Below are 16068 nucleotides of genomic sequence, written 5' to 3'. Positions count from 1 at the left end.
ATCCTCAGGGCTTGCAGAAGGAGTCACCTGACCCAAAGACAGACAAGGCGAAAGAAACCTCCGTTCACAAAGTGCAGCCCAAACAACTGCACGCACGGGGACACTGTCGCCCAGAGCGGAGAAGGGCCGGGTCCTCATCGCCTGGGTCTCCCCGAGGCGCTGAGGGTGGCTGCGGGGCTTGGTGGCTGCGGGGCTTGGGAGCTGCGCTCGTGGCCCCTGGCGGCGCTCCCCGATGTAGTCTCCTCCTCCTCGGGCGCATTGCCTCCTCTACCAAGTCTTCGCAGAAGCCAAGTCCTTGGCGCCGGTGAGACTCCCGTGCCAGCGCCCTCGGCTCAAGCCAGAGCCACTGTGACTCGCTGGAGGCGTCTAGAAGGGACCCTGAATCGGGGGCTGCGCTCTCTCCTCCGCAGCGCTGCCCTCTGCTGGCTAGGCCCGAAGGTCGCGCCTTCTGCCCGGTGCAACCTCCCAGGCATCAGCCTCGGGGCGGCTCTGGACCCCGGGTCTGAAAGCCGGAGGTTTGCCCACGTCCTAGCCTAGCCTACCCCCGGTGCGACCCGGGATGTCGGAGGTCACTGGCCAGAACCCAGCATGCCGAGGCCGGGGATCCAGGGCTGCCAGGTGTGAGGACGGCTTAGTAAAGGCCGGACCCCCATGGTGGAGGGGGCTCTTTGCCAAGGGGCCTGAGGACAACCACACCTGGTGGGAAGGCCTGTCCCCCTGCCTCTCCACCGAGTTCCCACCCTGCGAAGAAGCCTGGGGAGTCGGCTTCCTCTGGCTAACCCGATGCTGGTAACGGAATCTGACATAATGTGGGTGGGGAAAGGCGCCGAGGAGCTCTGCAGGTTGGGGGAGGTGTCCCCATGCCTCCCTCCCTTGTCTGGCACTGGAGGTGGGGACCTGAAACTAACCCCCGAAGTCAGCGGAGCCTGTAGGAAGCCGTGGCCTTCCCGCCTTGGCTGTGGGCTCAGCAGCTCCCGTCCCGGAGAGAGGCCAAGAGAGAGGCTGCGCTGGCACTCAGGTGCCTCGGAGCCTTGGAGCAGAGAGTCTCCTGGCGGGGTGGGGGCAGAGGAGGAGGGAGGAAAGGGGAGAAGATGGAGGTTGCAGGAGAAAGAGAGGTAGAAGGCAAGAAGGAAGGAGTGCGGGAAGGCAACGGGTTTCCCAAGATCACAACTGAGCGGAGGAGCCAGGAGGCCCGAGTATGGAGCCCCGAGCCCTCGGGGCCTGGCCAGGGACTGCCTGCCGTTTCGGAGGACATCGCTCTGGGCACGGCTGCTCCCACTGAGTGCGGTCGGGAAACCCTTTCCACCCGCACCTCCCCTGTATCCGGCTGGAAAGCCTTTTCCGAGCCACCCGTGGCTAGTGCGGATTTCGGTCTGCCCCTCCGGACCTAGCCCCCGGCCAGGAGCCCGTCGCCCGGAGCCCATCCGTGTCAGTCACGGCCCAGCCCGGACAGCGCCTGCAGCCGGTCAAGCAGCCCTCTTCGCCAAGGGATGGTTTCACACCGACTGTGAGCAGCAAGCAGAGGGATCGGAGCGCCCGTTTGAAGCGAAGCGAAGCGCTCAGGCAGATCCATCTGCGCGCTGGGCCTGCGGGTTCTGGGTCGACTACACAGCCCAGGACTTGGTGCCCGGAGCCCTAGGTCGGGCCCAGGAGCTTGGGACCTGTCCGGGCCTGGGACAATGGGTGAGCCCGGCCCTGTGAGGCCAGCTCCCCTGCCCGGTAGAGTCTCTGGAGTCCAAGCAAACTGAACTCCGCTGAGCCCCCTCCCCAGCTCCATCCCCTCCTCTCTTGGAGACGAGCGGAGCCTCCCTCCCAGCCCGGGCTTCCCAAGGGGAGAGGAGGAGGAAGAGGAGGGCGGGGGAGGAAGGGCCGGGGAGGGGCGGGAGGAGCGAATGGGGAGCTGTGGTGGCGAAGGCTCCTCGAGCCGGCCGGGTCCAACAAGTCTGTCCTCCGACGTCAGGGCGTCATTAATAACCAATTAGGAGGGTCACTGAGAATCTTATAAAGGCGCCGAGGCTTTGCCAAGGCGAAGACCGACCGGGCCCGTGTGCGGGAGGCAAGCGCACGTCCGAGAGCCGCTGGCCGCCGCCGATTCTCTACAGCCACCCGCCTCCCATCCGCACCCACCCGCACCCGCCCGCCTTCGCTTCCAGCCCGTCTCCGCCGCCCTCCGCGCCGCCTCTGCCATCTCCGCTGCTTTCCCCATCTCCCTTCCTCTCCGCCTTGCTCCCCCTCGTTCCCCTTCCTCCCCGCCACCCCCTCGCCTCCCTCCTGCAGCCTCCTTCCCCGGCTCCTCTGCCTTCTCCTTCTGCCCCTGCGCCTCTCGCTCCTCCGCTCCCCTCTCGCCCGACACATCTTCGCGTCTGCCCGGCCGTCCGTCCCCGGCGCCGGCGAGCCCTGGGCCGCCCATGATGGGCTCCGTGCTCCCGGCGGAGGCCCTGGTGCTCAAGACGGGGCTGAAGGGTCCGGGGCTCGCGCTGGCCGAGGTCATCACCTCCGACATCCTGCACAGCTTCCTGTACGGCCGCTGGCGCAACGTGCTGGGCGAGCAGCTCTTCGAGGACAAGAGCCACCACGCCAGCCCCAAGACGGCCTTCACCGCCGAGGTCCTGGCGCAGTCCTTCTCCGGCGGTGAGTCTCGCCGTCGGGCGGCCGCGTCCCCTCCTCCGGGCGGACAGAGACTCCTCACCCGGCGACGCGCGGGCTGCGGCCGGGACAAGAGGCTTGGGAGCTGCCCGCGCCAACCTGAGCGGCCCAGCTGCTCCGTGTGCCTCGGTTTCCCAAAAGCCGAACCCGGACGCGAGCAGCCCAGCCCGGGCGGCGGACAGCTCCCCACCCCGCGGCCCCGGGAAGGGTCGGGAGAAGGATCGCGGCGCCGAGGCTGCGGAGCCGGCGGCCCCCCGCGCTCCCCGGCCCGCCCCTCGCCCCCTTGAGCCGGCGGGCTCCTGGCATCTAAAGCCTTACTCGGCGTGTAATAGCACTTGACTCAAGAAGAAGGGGTTTTAAATTCATTTGGTTAACTTGGGCTTGACCCGCTGAAGTTCCCACTTAAACCGAGAACTTTAAAAGGCGGCGGGGGCCGGGGAGGGGGCGGGGGGCCGACGGGTGGGGGGAGAAGGCCTCGCCGGGAGCCAGGGGGAGAAGGGAGCGAGGAAAGTTTCTTTTCTTTAAGATGTCTCAAGTTCTCGCTCCTCATTCATCACCCCGCGAACAATCCCTCCCGGCGCTGGCATCCCCGCGCGCGCCCTCCCTTCCCCCGGACGATCTCTGTTCCTCTCTTAATTTACCGTGCAGACTAATTCCACCGCCATTCACGCTATGTCAACCATCTAATCCCCCCTCTTTGTAAGGGGAATTCCTCGGCCCCTTTTAAACAAGTCCCCTCCGCATTGAGCTACAATTTACTGCTACAGCATTCTTCCAGGGCTAATGAATTTAGAATTAGCCATTTCTTGCGAATGGAGCCGAGTGAATGCGCTCACGTTAACAGCGTGACAAATTGCCGCCGCGCTGCAACGGACACCGTTTAACCCCCCTTTCAGCCGCCGGCTGGCCGGGCATTTTCCCAGGTAGCTTAGAGGGGAATCTTGTAAGACATGGAGGCCGCCCCTGTGCGCCTCGCCGTTCCCACATCGGCTGCCAGGCCGGGCCGGCCGGGGGACCCCCAGGGACTGCGGGCGGCCCCCGCTCTTCCAGGCCCAGAGAGGAGACTGCAGGGCTCGCCTGGGTTGGGGAGCCGCCCTTCCCGGCGCCCCCGATTCTGGATGGATGCGTAGAGGGACACAGGCGCGCCCGGGGTCACACAGGGAGCGGCGCATCCCGCGTTTCTCTTGGGCCCCCTTGGCCTCGCAGTCCGAGGTCTGTTCCCAGGGCAGCCAGCCCACCCCGGGGAAGGGGCCTCCCGCACGCACCGGGCAGGAGGCAGAGCCCCTGGCCGCACCCTGGGGCCTCCGAGCTCGGCGCCCAGAGCGCAGCGCTGTGAGCTCGCAGCGCGGTGAGCTCCGTGGGAGACGGGGCGGGTGGAAGAACACAAAACCGGACTTGGGCCAGAACTGCCGGCAGGGCCATCACCTCCTCAAAGGAGCTGGCCTCAGTTTACCCAAGTGTGAAACCACTCACTACGATCGGTTAAGTCGTTCTTAAACTTTTCCGGGGCGAGAGCAGGGGAAATGATGGGTGCTTTGAGAATTCGCGGAGAGACCAAAACAAACAAACAAACAAACAAACAACAAACACACAAAAAAACTAGAAATAAACCCAAAGCACAGCTTTCAAGGGCACTGGGGGTTCCAGGGTTGCAAACAGCACGGAGCCCCCACAGCTGCAGCCCCTCCCCGCACCATCCCTCTGCACAACCCGGGGTCACCCCGGCGGTTGGGGTTGGTCAGGGCGGCGGGAAGGGCTCCTGGGCGCTGACCCTGCCCGCGCCCCTGCGGCTACAGAGGTGCAGAAGCTGTCCAGCCTGGTGCTGCCGGCGGAGGTGATCATCGCGCAGAGCTCCATCCCTGGCGAGGGCCTCGGCATCTTCTCCAAGACGTGGATCAAGGCTGGCACCGAGATGGGCCCCTTCACCGGCCGCGTCATCGCCCCCGAGCACGTAGACATCTGCAAGAACAACAACCTCATGTGGGAGGTAGGCGCGGAGTCGGGGGTGCGGGGGTGTGGGGGTTTGGGGGTGTGGGGGGTGCACGGGTGCGGGGACCTCCAACCGCCCTGCAGCTGCTTCTGCCCTTGTTGGGAGGGGCGGCCTTTCAGTCCTGCCGCTCCTCAAGGCCGGACCCTATGCTGCTGGATCCCCACAACCCGCCCCAGTACGCTCCCCCTCTCCCCCCCAAATCTGATCCTTTTCCTCTGGTCAAATCTATGGAGTATGCCTGCTGTTGGCTCACTTCACAGAAGAGGGCACACTGAGAGCTGGGAGGCCATGTGGCTTGCGCAGGGCCCACGGCGATCTGGGAGCCTTCTCCTCGACACCTGCATTCCCCCTCGCCCCCTCCTAACCTCACCTCCTCCTGTGCCTGGAGGCCCAAGCCCCTGGTTACTTTCCCTCCTTGTTGCTGGGTTAGGAAGTTGGGGTTCAGGTTGAGCTCTGAATATCCCTGGCCGCTCTCCCAAAGGGGTTTAGGCCAGGCCAGGTGCCACAGTGAGCCAGCCTTACCTCTCTGGGCTCCTGTGTGCCCTCTGTGGTGTGGCCAGCCCCTTCCGGCTTTGGGGAAACCTCTCCATCCCTGGAGAGCTCGCTGTGTGCTTCTTTGTCTCATCGGTGATCCCTTGGAGACCCTTCTCTACTGGGGATGGGGAGGACGCGGCAGCAGGAAAAAGCCTGTGGGGCCTTAGACTCCCTATTGGCCACTCCTAGCCAGCAGGCCTCAGGCAAGTCACTGTGCCAGGCTGAGCCTCTCTGTTCTCAGGGGGAAAAGTGAGACGGTGGGAGCTGTGTCCACTTCCTGGGCTGCTGTGAGGATGGAGAGAGAGTGCCTGGCATGGAGCCGGGGCCTGGACACAGGTGGCACACCTGACAGAGCCCTGCCTCACCTGGTCCCGGATTCCCCTGTGCCCAGGTGTTCAATGAGGATGGCACAGTGCGCTACTTTATCGATGCCAGCCAGGAGGACCACCGCAGCTGGATGACCTACATCAAGTGCGCACGTAATGAGCAGGAGCAGAACCTGGAGGTCGTCCAGATTGGCACCAGCATCTTCTACAAGGCCATCGAGGTGCGTGTGTGTGTGCGTGTGTGCGTGTGTGTGTCTGTGTGCGTGTGTGTACTGCCGTGGAGGGAGCAGCGGGAGCAGCTGGGTGCGGGGTGCAGAGCAGCTGTGTTTGAGGTCTGCTCTGGAGGGAGGGGCCCTGACAGCAGCCCTGCCCAGCTGGCCCTGCCCAGGCTGTGGGGCTGAGGCCCATGCATCACGGTCTTCAGGAGCAGGACCTCCAGGCATGCTTGCTGCCGCAGATCAGATCAGAAAGGACAAGGACGGGACTTTTGATGTCATTGTGAATGTCATGAGCACCTCAACAGGGAGGCCCCTGGGCAGCTGCTGAGGGTTCCTGGGGTTCAGAAGCCATAGCAATACGGAGAGCCGGACAGAAGAAGGCAGCCCAGGGAAAGCATCCGGGTGGGAGAGGGGGTTGTGTCTGCAGCGGTTTAGCCGTGTGTTGTCCCTCCTTCTGCATGCGTGGGACACTGATGACATGTGGGTCACGATCTAGTCTCAGCTGTCACATACCGGTCGCTCCGGGTGTCAGGCTTCTCCCAGCCGCTGTACCGCATTAGCCTACTTAATCCTCACGTATTTAACCCACAAGGGAGGATTCTGCCATTGCTAGTTTACAGACATGGGAACTGGGTCTCAGTCGGTGGCAGGCAGGCTCAGGAGCTCTTACAGGGCATCGGGGGTGATGTTAACACTAATGCCTGCGGCGGGCGAAGCTTCTCAGGAGAGAAAGGGGGAGATAGCAGACAGGTAAATATCACTTCCCATGGTCCTGTGGGTGGGCGGGAGCTAAGCCAGGCCCAGGGCATGAGAAGGTTCAAGAAGATGGGAGAGAGGCTCGGGCAGAGGCAGACAAGCTCACAGTGTTCGGGCAGGAGCTGATGGCCAGCTGAGTGGTGGTAGCCAAGGAGGACCACCCTGTCGGGACCTCCCTGGGCAGTGTCCCTTGGTAGGAAATTCACTCAGCATCTGGCCCAGGATGGGGCATGCTGCCTGGCCTCCCGGCGGCAGGTTGTCGGGGAGCGCTGTTCAAGGCGATGGGGTTGTCTGCCCCCCACTTTTCCGGACCCCCTGCTTCTGCTTGCAGGTGGGGAGAGGCACAGTGCACCTTGGGTGGGGCTGGGCTTGGCTGAGTTTTAGGGTGGTCTGAAGGAGCCTCGCCAGAGTCTGGGAGTGACTTCTTGTTAGCCTAGCTCTCTTTTCTCCCGGGGACTCAGATCCCCAAGTCTGCCCAAGGCCCAAGGGGCAGTGGGGCCTAGAAGCTTCTGGAATTGAGGTCCGATTGTCCCTGAATAACCAGACCCCAGGAATCTCCTAGGGATGACCCCAGAGTGGTATTTGCCTGGTGTGGCCAGGGAGTGGGCCCCAGCTGAGGTGTGTGGGGGGAACCCTGGGAGATAAGAAAGGTGAGCATTCCTAGACGGGTTCAGGGGAGGTGGGACAGTGTGAGGCAGTGTGACGGAGGTGGCCAGGCCCAGGACAGAGGTGGTTCTTGTGACCATCCAGCTGGGCTAACACCCCGTGAGAGCAGACATCCTGGAATCAGCCTCAGGGGTGGCCGAACCCCACTTCTGATAGAGAGCACCCTTCGAAATCCACACCCCTCTCAGCCTCACACACACCCCCTCACATGTGTGCAGAGCTACCCAGCCATACCCATTCAGATGAGCCTGGGGACCCACACCCACCCCGTCCCTCCCACGCAGATGCACACGCACACGCACGCGCACAAGCACAGAGGAGACCAACAGGGACGCCTGGTGGTTTTGGCAGAAGGGCTCTGGCTCGGGCAGACGGCGGGGGACGGGGGGAAGGGGGCTGGGTTTCATCTCGCTGTGCACGTCTCTCCTCCTGCGGCTGGAAGCTGAACGGAGCCAGGACACGCATGTTAATAGACATTTATACAGACGTTCAGGGTCAGAGGGCTGGTGGCCGAAGAACTCTCCAAGGAGGGACCTGGGTTTATGGGAGTTTGAAAAAGTCATCCACATTTGGTCAGGAGTTTAAGTTGATAAAGGAAGATCAGGAAAAAGTTTGATCATTTATGATATTGGTAGCTAGAGAGCCCCGTGTGGCCAGGAATGCTCTAACTCAGGGTGGGCAAACTTTTTGACTCGAGGGCCACAATGGGTTCTTAAACTGGACCGGAGGGCCGGAACAAAAGCATGCATGGAGTGTTTGTGTGAACTAATATAAATTCAAAGTAAACATCATTACATAAAAGGGTACGGTCTTTTTTTTTTTTTTTTAGTTTTATTCATTTCAAACAGGGCCGAATCCGGCCCGAGGGCCGTAGTTTGCCCACGGCTGCTCTAACTTCATCGAGTAGCACATCTATGAAGACGTGCCTGTTTGTGGGAGGGGCAAGGAAACACAAAGCATCACCCATTTTATTTTTATCAGGTTTGGCTTTTTACTTGGTTTTTAGAGAAAGAGAGAGATTAATTTGTTGTTCCACTTACTTATGAATTCATTGGTTGATTCTTATATGTGCCCTGACTGGGGATCGAACCTGAAAAATCAGGATGACTCTCCAACCAACTGAGCAACGCAGCCAAGGCCAACTCACTTTATTTTTACTAAGTGAAGTTGGGCACATTTTTCCGCGGTGACAGTTTTCTCAAATTGTGTTGTAATGTCAGATTCCACCTACCGGGAGAAATGCGTGTGTGGGCGTGTGTGACCATCGTGCAGCAGGTCCGAGGCCGCAGCTCACGCCGCCCTCCTAGGCTCCACCGGAAGCAACGGGTGCGCCCAGACCTCCCCCCAGACGCCCCCGGGAGAGGCGGCTCTTTGTTCTGGGCCCGTGTGCAAGTGAGCCCAGGAGAGAGGCCTCTGCATGATCGGTTTTCTTAATCTTTCTGTCACTCAGAACTATTTATATTTCATAACAGTAACCCATTACTTGCCAAAAATAAAAAAATAAGAAGGAAGATCTTTATTCAGTAAGTGGGATATACTACTGCTGCTCCACAATGTTCAGCCCTCCCCACGGAGAGGAGGGGGGGTGTCAAGGCCCGCAGGTCAGTGGAGAGCGCCCAGGCCTGTTTTGCATCTGGCTTATCTACTGGCGTGTTATCCCTGGGGCACCCACCCTCCTTGCTCATTGCAAGCAGGAGGAATTTACTATAACCTCAGGTGCCTAAAACGACACTTGTAGAAAGTTCCCAGCCCATAGCAAGTGGGCGCTCAATGTTGACTGAATGCTTCTTTCTGGAGGGGGGCGGGGGCGGGGAGACTCAGTTGAAAGGGGGACACATGGACCCAGTTCTCCCAGGAAAACACCCCCCCCCTCCCCAAAGCAAGACCTTTGATTCCAAAACTCAGCACAAGAAAAGGATGTAGGAATAAGAGATGGTGGGGTTTTTTGGATTTGGGAACGAGGGAGAAAATTCCCAGTCTTTCCCCTCCCTGGTTTTTGACAAATTACTGGCCCTGGAATGTGGGCTTGTCTTTTTGCTACTTTCCTTCTCATTTCAGGGAGTTGAGCTTTTTTTCCCCTGGAGCCCATAGCCCCATCTCTCCTTTCTTTGGCCCCATGGGGATAAGCTCGGTTTTCCTTTGACCTTGTTCATTGGTGGGTGCAGGTAAGGTGCTCTGATTATCAATGAGCAACATTAATGACCCTGCCATCCGTGTGAGCCTTTACCCCGTGCCAGCGCCTTGCTAAGGCTTAGCAACCTTTTAGAAATAGAATCCTCTCCACCCTGTGAGGTGCTCTCCATCACTCTCCCCGTTTTAATGGCGATAAAACTAGGGTTCAGGGAGGTTGAGGGAGGTTGCTGGGCTGTGATTTGAGTCCAGGCCTGTCCGACCCCAGAGCCGAGCCTTTGGCCACCACGGGGCCTCCCTGGCCAATATCTATTTGCTGGAACTCTATTAATTGGTGTGTCAGGACATCTGTGGTACAATGGAAATTGATATCCGCCCAGATGACACCGAGATCCTTCTAGACGAGGCTGCTGCACCGCCTGGGAAGGGAGGGCCGCGGAGCCCCTGGGAGCGTGTTCAATGGTGTGGCGTGGGTTTGTATTAGGAAAACAAACCCCAAACACCATCACTTCAATTTATAAAAATTCAGAAATGGAAATGGGGCAGGACAAAACTTGTGGGCTGATCGAGAAGGCTAAGAAGCATGCGCTGAGAGATGGTGTAATTTGTCCATGGAAGACTCGGGCACTGATATTCCGCCCTCCCCTCCAGTCTGGGTGACGGGTGTGGGACTCAGTGGCTCTGTAAACTGTGTGGTTGATTGCATGTCCCGGGCCAGTCCCTGCTCCCAGGAAAGTGAAGGAGCAGCTGATTCTGGTTCTCTGAGCCCCAGGGAGAGCCTGGCTGGGCCAGGCTGAAGGGTTGGCCTTAAAGAAGCAGCGCTAGTGAGGGGACGAGGGGGCCTGCAGGGGACTGTGGCTGGTCTTTGCTCGTAGGTGGCAGCTGGTGGGAGCTCGGGGGCCTCCAGACAATGGGACCAGGATCTCAGGAAGAGGCTGTGGGGAGCAGGCAGAGACCAGAGGCCCAGACCCAGGGCTCAGAAGGCTTGACGTCAGTGCAGGCCAGGCTGCCTTCCCCGGCGGGGCTCAGAGGGCTGCTGGCTTCTTGCTAGCAGGGATGTGCGTCATTCTCAATTCCAGTAGGTTCTTCCTAATGGATTTTCTTTCTTTAAAAAAATAATTTTTGTATAAAAATAGTACAAGAGCGGCTCATTTTTTAAAAAATCAGATGCGTCATGTAGAAAATGGAAGTCACTCTGCCCATCACGCTGCTCCCCAGGAACCTAAATCAGCATTCGTTAATTGTCTCAAAATGACGGACCCTTCACTGCCTGGCACCCAGCGTGGGAGAGAGACTGGCTGCTCATTCTCTACCCTTTTACGTGTTTACACGTTTTTGTCCGTGGGTCCGCGTCACTATTTTTTTTTATCCAACAAAAGTAAAATTTTAATAAACTATAAAGCAATTAGAACAAAAACATTTGTTTGCATGGATGTGCGCATCACTATTTTAATCTTATAATTAATTTTAGTAAGATGACTTTTAGTACATTTTAAAGATTGATTTTAGAGAAAGAGAGAGAAACATTGATCCTGTATGGTTCACGGGACCATGCTGCAACCAACTGAGCCACAGCGGCCAGGGCCAATTTTTTTACATTTAAAAAATGTTAGTAAATAAACGACTGAGTGTTGTATTGAAACAGTTAATATTGAAGCCCTGGAATAATAATTTTCAAATTTTGTGCAGTCTCAGAGTTCTTGGCTCCTTAGTCATCATCACTCTTTTTGTTGTTGTTATGCTTAATTAATAATTCTTATCGTCAATTAAAAGAAAAAGGTCAGTGCTGACTTAGTCTGGAGGTGGAGCTGCAGCTCAGGGCGACATCACGGGGGAGGGAGGGATGGGGGGGCTTGTTGAACCTCTCAGCCCTTGTTTGTGGGAAGTGATGGGGGCCCAGCCGATGCTCTTGTCAGACAGTGAAGGCAAAGCCACGGTCACGCTGGGCTTTAACGGTGCCAGGTGCCGGCGGCCCGCACCACACCGCCAGCTCTGCGGCGGCGACTGGGGGACTCCCCCGCACCTGAGATCACTGCCAGCTTCTCTGAGAGGTTGGCAAGCTCAGGAGGGGGGTGCGGGGGGGGGGGGGGTCATAGCAAGCTCTCCTGTGTATCGATTGAGTAAAGAGCATTGTGTGCCTGGCTCCTCTGCACCCCGACAAGCACCGAGTGAGGCCGGGGCAGTGCTGCTGCCCCGCGTTATGGTGGAGGAAACCAAGGCCCAGAGACTGGCCCAAGGTCATATGGTCAGCAGGTGGGGAGCCCGAGTAGACCCCAACCTGACTGAGCTGGAAGCCTGTGCAGTGCGTCTCCTGAAGGCAGAGGCAGAGGCAGATTAAGACCGTCTGATGGGGGCTGGTTGCTTTAGAAAATCCACGATGTATACATGTCAGTACAGCTGAGAATTGCAGCCAGGGGTTGGGGCAATATTGCAGGTGACGTCCAGCCAGAGTCCTAAAGTTGGGGGACCTCAGAGACCCCAGTTCCCTCATTTGAGGCAAAGTGACTTATGTAAGGTCACCCAGGGCCCTCATGACGGAGGTCCCATGTGCGCTGTCTTGTGGAGAGTAGCTGCTTTCACAGTGAGTTCATTTGAAATATTTCACTTCCATCCTCCTGATTTCTAAAGGGGCTCACCAAACCCCTCTCTTCGCCGCCCCTTTTCCAGCAGGGCCTCTGGGTCTGACCCGCTGGCCCCCTGCACAGTGGCCACGACTGTGAATGACCAGAGAGGCCTCCAGAACTTTCGCAGTGGTTCCTGCTTTCTTTGAGGCACCGCCTACTTTTCCGTGGGTTCAGACTGCACTGGTTCCTCCATATTCAGCCCCGTCGCCACCCTCTGCCTGTTCTCAGCACTCGCTTTCCCTGAGGCCTGAGGCCACATGCTCTGGGCCCTGTGGCTGGGTGAGAGGGGCATGGTGACCCCTGGCTGCGGTGACCCCTGGCTGTGTCTTAGGAGGATTCCATCACTGGGCCCCCTCGCACGTGCACGTTCCTTCTCCCACCTGCCGCTCCCTGCGTCCCTCCGCTTCCGGGAAGGAACAGAGCTGGCTGTGATGCCTGAGAGTCTTCCCGGCTCTGACCAGAGGAACAAGGTGTGGGAGACAGTAGGTTTGCAGCATGGAGGGGGCCTGCGGGCCAGAACCGCATGGAAGGGGTGGGCCTTCGCTGTGACCACAGAAGCCACGGGAGGACCCTGCACGGCTGATACCAGACACCCCTAAATGGAATCCCATCAGATCTTTTGCGTCACTAAAAGGCCAGGGCCCTGGCTGGTGTGGCTCAGTTGGTTGAGTGTCGTCCCACATGCACCAAAAGGTCACGGGTTCGATTCCGGATTAGAGCACATGCCCAGGGTACAGGCTTGATCCCTAGCTGAGTGCATGAGGGAGGCAACCATCTGTTTCTCTTTCTCCTTTCCTTTCGCTATAAAAAAAAAAATCAATAAAAACATTTTTTTTTTAAAAAAGAGGACCCACCCGGAAAACAAACCAGCTGTGGCCTGGGGTGTCCATTTTCTCTGGACAGATGAGAGTGCCCCCGGGGTGGGTGCCAAAGCCAGCTCTTCTGGGGTGTAGGCCTCAGGAGGGTGATGGGCCGCGCCTCTCTCATTTGGGCCTGACGGCTCCCCACTCGGCAGGGGTACTGGTGGCCCCTGGAGATGACCCGGAGTGTGTGCGGATGGTCAGCTCCACGCAGGAGCAGGCCTCCCACAGCTCCCTGGGTGATCACCGCAAGTCCTCCCTCCTGACGGCCACGCCCAGGGGCAGGTCCCCCCCAGGGAGCAGCAGAGCCCTGCACTGTCTCTGGCGTTCTGTGCGAGCCCAGGACACGGCACAGTGGATTGTGTAAGGCTCAGGGGCCCAGTATTTCCGCAGGTGGAAAGGACCCGGGAGGGCCTTTCGTGCATGGAGCCATACAGAGCCCGTGATGGGGGAGGATGACCTGTGACATGGTGCTGCCTGCGGGTGCTTTGGATGAGAGCTGTTTCCAGATGAGAGCATTATCGGGCAGGGCGTAGCCAAGTGCCACGGGGCGCCCTGCAACGCAGGCTCCTTGGGAACATCCAGCTCCGCCCTGCAGACTTGAGGGCTGGCTGACTGCTCCCCCCCCTCCCCCCCCCCATGTAAGAAATGGAAAGCCTTCTCCCTTTGGGTCGCTGTCACTTCTGCTCTCTGTGAGGCTGCGGTTCTGTTGCCATCCGCTTGGGAGCGCTTGTGAGTCTGGGAGGCAGCGCTGTTCCCAGCAGATGGCAGGAAGCCTGGGCAGGAAGAGGGGAGCAGAGCACCCCAGGGTCTCCATGATCATGCAGCTTGTTGGGGATAGCCTGTGGAACAGGACCCACTGGAGCCACATCTCCATGGCAAGTGCCAGGACAGATGCCTCCTGGCTGTGAGGCGGTGTGCAGAGTTCTGCCTCTTTCTCTTTCCCTCTCTCTCTCTCGCTCTCTCTCTCTCTCTCTCTCTCTCACACACACACACACACACACACACAGGCCACTGCCTCCCTGACCTCCTCTGGCCTCCTTCTCTGCAGATGATCCCTCCTGACCAGGAGCTGCTGGTGTGGTACGGGAACTCGCACAACACCTTCCTGGGGATCCCCGGAGTGCCCGGGCTGGAAGAGGAGCAGAAAAAGAACAAGCACGGTAGGTATTCTCCATGAGCCCAGCGTGACCAAGGACCCTGGAGCCCAGCGTGTGTGTGTGGTGGGGAGGCACCTGGCTCAACCTCCAGCACCAGTGAGCACAGGGGACCTACTGGTTCAAGGAGACCGATGCCTCTGGAGCCACCACCTTGGCCCAGGCAGGAGTGAGAGGCAGTCCTCCTGTTTTCCGGCCAGAACAGAGTAGGGGCAGGTGATGGGGTGGGGGTCCACCAGGGGCAGCCTGGTTTGGCAGGATGAGCCAGGGGCCAGGCCCAGGGAGCCTGGATGAGGTTCCTGATCTGCTGTGCAATCTTGGGAATGGCCCTGTGACTCACTTTCCCCATCTTTAAAGGAAGGAGGTTGGGTAAGATGATCTCTAAGCCCCCTCCGGCCCTGAGGCTCTGTGCCTTTCCCTGCTCTGCCGCTGGTGCCCAGCCTGGCACAGCGTGGGTGCTCAGTGTAAACCTGTGGAATGTAGGTGGGGCATTGCCTCCGTGTGTTGGAGGGTCGCTGATCTATTTTGTGCCAGGTATTGGGCTAAACCTTTATCCCACTTGGGTCCTCAGAAAATCCTTGTGAAATCTGATTACCCTTATTTCTAGAGGATGAATCTGAGGCTCATGAACTGTGCTCACTGAGCCCTTGCTCTGCAGCTGTTTACAAACAGTACTTTCTCTAGTCCTTACAGCAGGCTCATGGCGTGATGCTATCATTACCTCCGTTTGAGGTGAGGAAAGTGAGCCAGTTCCCTGGCACATAGTAGGCATCAGTAATGTTTGTGGGGATAATAGTTACCTCCACTTATGGAAGGCTGCCATGAGCAGGCACTTTCCATGCGCCGGCTCAGGCAGGTAAGTGCTCAGCAGAGTAGCCTTCACTAGCCTTCAGCTTTTGGTGATCCTCTCCTCTAGTCCTGCAGAGCCCCCCTGAGGTGTAGTAGGCTCCCATTTTACAGACGAGAAAGTTGAGGTTTGGTGAGGCCAAGTCACTAAGCCTCCGAGTCTCACAGCGTGGCGTGGAGTCCAGCTCCTGCGTGACCCTAAGCCAGGGCCCTTGCAACCCCTCCCATCCCCCCGCCAGCGCTCCCCATCAGTTGCCCGAGAACCGTCGGGGGATTAGAGGTGGGCAGATCCCGGGGAGGACCACGTGCGTGGGGAGCGTGGGTGTTGGGCTTGGGCCGCGCGGTTCTAACGAGGCTGCTCTCTCTGCCCCCCTCTCGCCCCGCCCCGCCCTTTGGACCCCGCTCTCCCTCCCGGGCCCTCGCGGCCAGAGGACTTCCACCCGGCCGACTCGGCGGCGGGCACCGCGGGCCGCATGCGCTGCGTCATCTGCCACCGCGGCTTCAACTCGCGCAGCAACCTGCGCTCGCACATGCGCATCCACACGCTGGACAAGCCGTTCGTGTGCCGCTTCTGCAACCGCCGCTTCAGCCAGTCGTCCACGCTGCGGAACCACGTGCGCCTGCACACGGGCGAGCGCCCCTACAAGTGCCAGGTGTGCCAGAGCGCCTACTCGCAGCTGGCCGGCCTGCGTGCCCACCAGAAGAGCGCGCGCCACCGGCCGCCCAGCGCCGCGCTGCAGGCGCACTCGCCCGCCCTGCCCGCGCCGCACCCGCACGCGCCCGCGCTCGCCGCCGCCGCCGCCGCGCACCACCTGCCGGCCATGGTGCTGTGAGCGCCGCCCGCGCCCGCCCGCGCCCCACCTGCCGGCCGTGGTGCTGTGAGCGCCGCCCGCGCCCGCCCGCGCCCCCGCCTTCCCGCCTGAAGCGCCCGGGCGCCCGGCTGCGGGGTCTTGGGACTGAATCTCCGGGCCGGAGGCGGCCGGGGGACCCCGCAGTGCCGGTGCGCGCCAACAGTGAGCCCCGGGCATCCACTTTTCGCCCGTTTTTCACATGAGGACCCTGGGGACGACCTTCCTCTCCGGGGCCACCCATTGGTTGCAGCTGCTCGGCCGCGTCCCGTTGGGGTGGGTGGTCCCCAAGCCCTAGCTCCCCAGTCTCCCTCCTCCTATCGAGCCGGGCGTCCAAGCTGGCATCCCCCTCGTGGGTGGCAGGAGAAGGGACTGCAGGTCTCCGAGGGCCCCAAGCGGGGAAGGGACCTCCAACTTCCCCACCGAGAACGGCGTGCTGGCAATGGGAGGAGCGCGACCTCCCTGTC

General features: G+C 59.8%; 1 protein-coding gene across 1 annotated transcript; it reads left to right on the top strand.

Moving 5' to 3' along the window:
* The first annotated feature begins 2408 nt into the window (after nt 1–2408).
* Nucleotides 2409–15586, top strand: PRDM12 (PR/SET domain 12). Its single transcript, XM_070430013.1, has 5 exons — nt 2409–2631; nt 4443–4633; nt 5562–5717; nt 13802–13913; nt 15183–15586. Exons 1-5 carry the CDS (start codon nt 2409–2411, stop codon nt 15584–15586), a joined length of 1086 nt encoding a protein of 361 aa, XP_070286114.1.
* Nucleotides 15587–16068: the final 482 nt, after the last annotated feature.

Source organism: Myotis yumanensis, unplaced genomic scaffold (genome assembly GCF_028538775.1).
Source record: "Myotis yumanensis isolate MYYU_CA2020_CCGP unplaced genomic scaffold, mMyoYum1.0.hap1 SCAF_12, whole genome shotgun sequence".
NCBI classification, from domain to species: Eukaryota; Metazoa; Chordata; class Mammalia; order Chiroptera; family Vespertilionidae; genus Myotis; species Myotis yumanensis.
The sequence above is the reverse complement of the archived record's forward strand: the minus strand, read 5'-3'. Positions and strand labels throughout refer to the sequence as shown.

Excerpts from the sequence above, each read along its gene's own strand:
- PRDM12 (XM_070430013.1), top strand. The coding sequence starts at position 2,409 with ATGATGGGCTCCGTGCTCCCGGCGGAGGCCCTGGTGCTCAAGACGGGG. Across the intron at positions 4,634-5,561 it reads ACAACAACCTCATGTGGGAG|GTGTTCAATGAGGATGGCAC; the intron begins GTAGGCGCGGAG and ends CCCTGTGCCCAG. Across the intron at positions 5,718-13,801 it reads TCTTCTACAAGGCCATCGAG|ATGATCCCTCCTGACCAGGA; the intron begins GTGCGTGTGTGT and ends CCTTCTCTGCAG.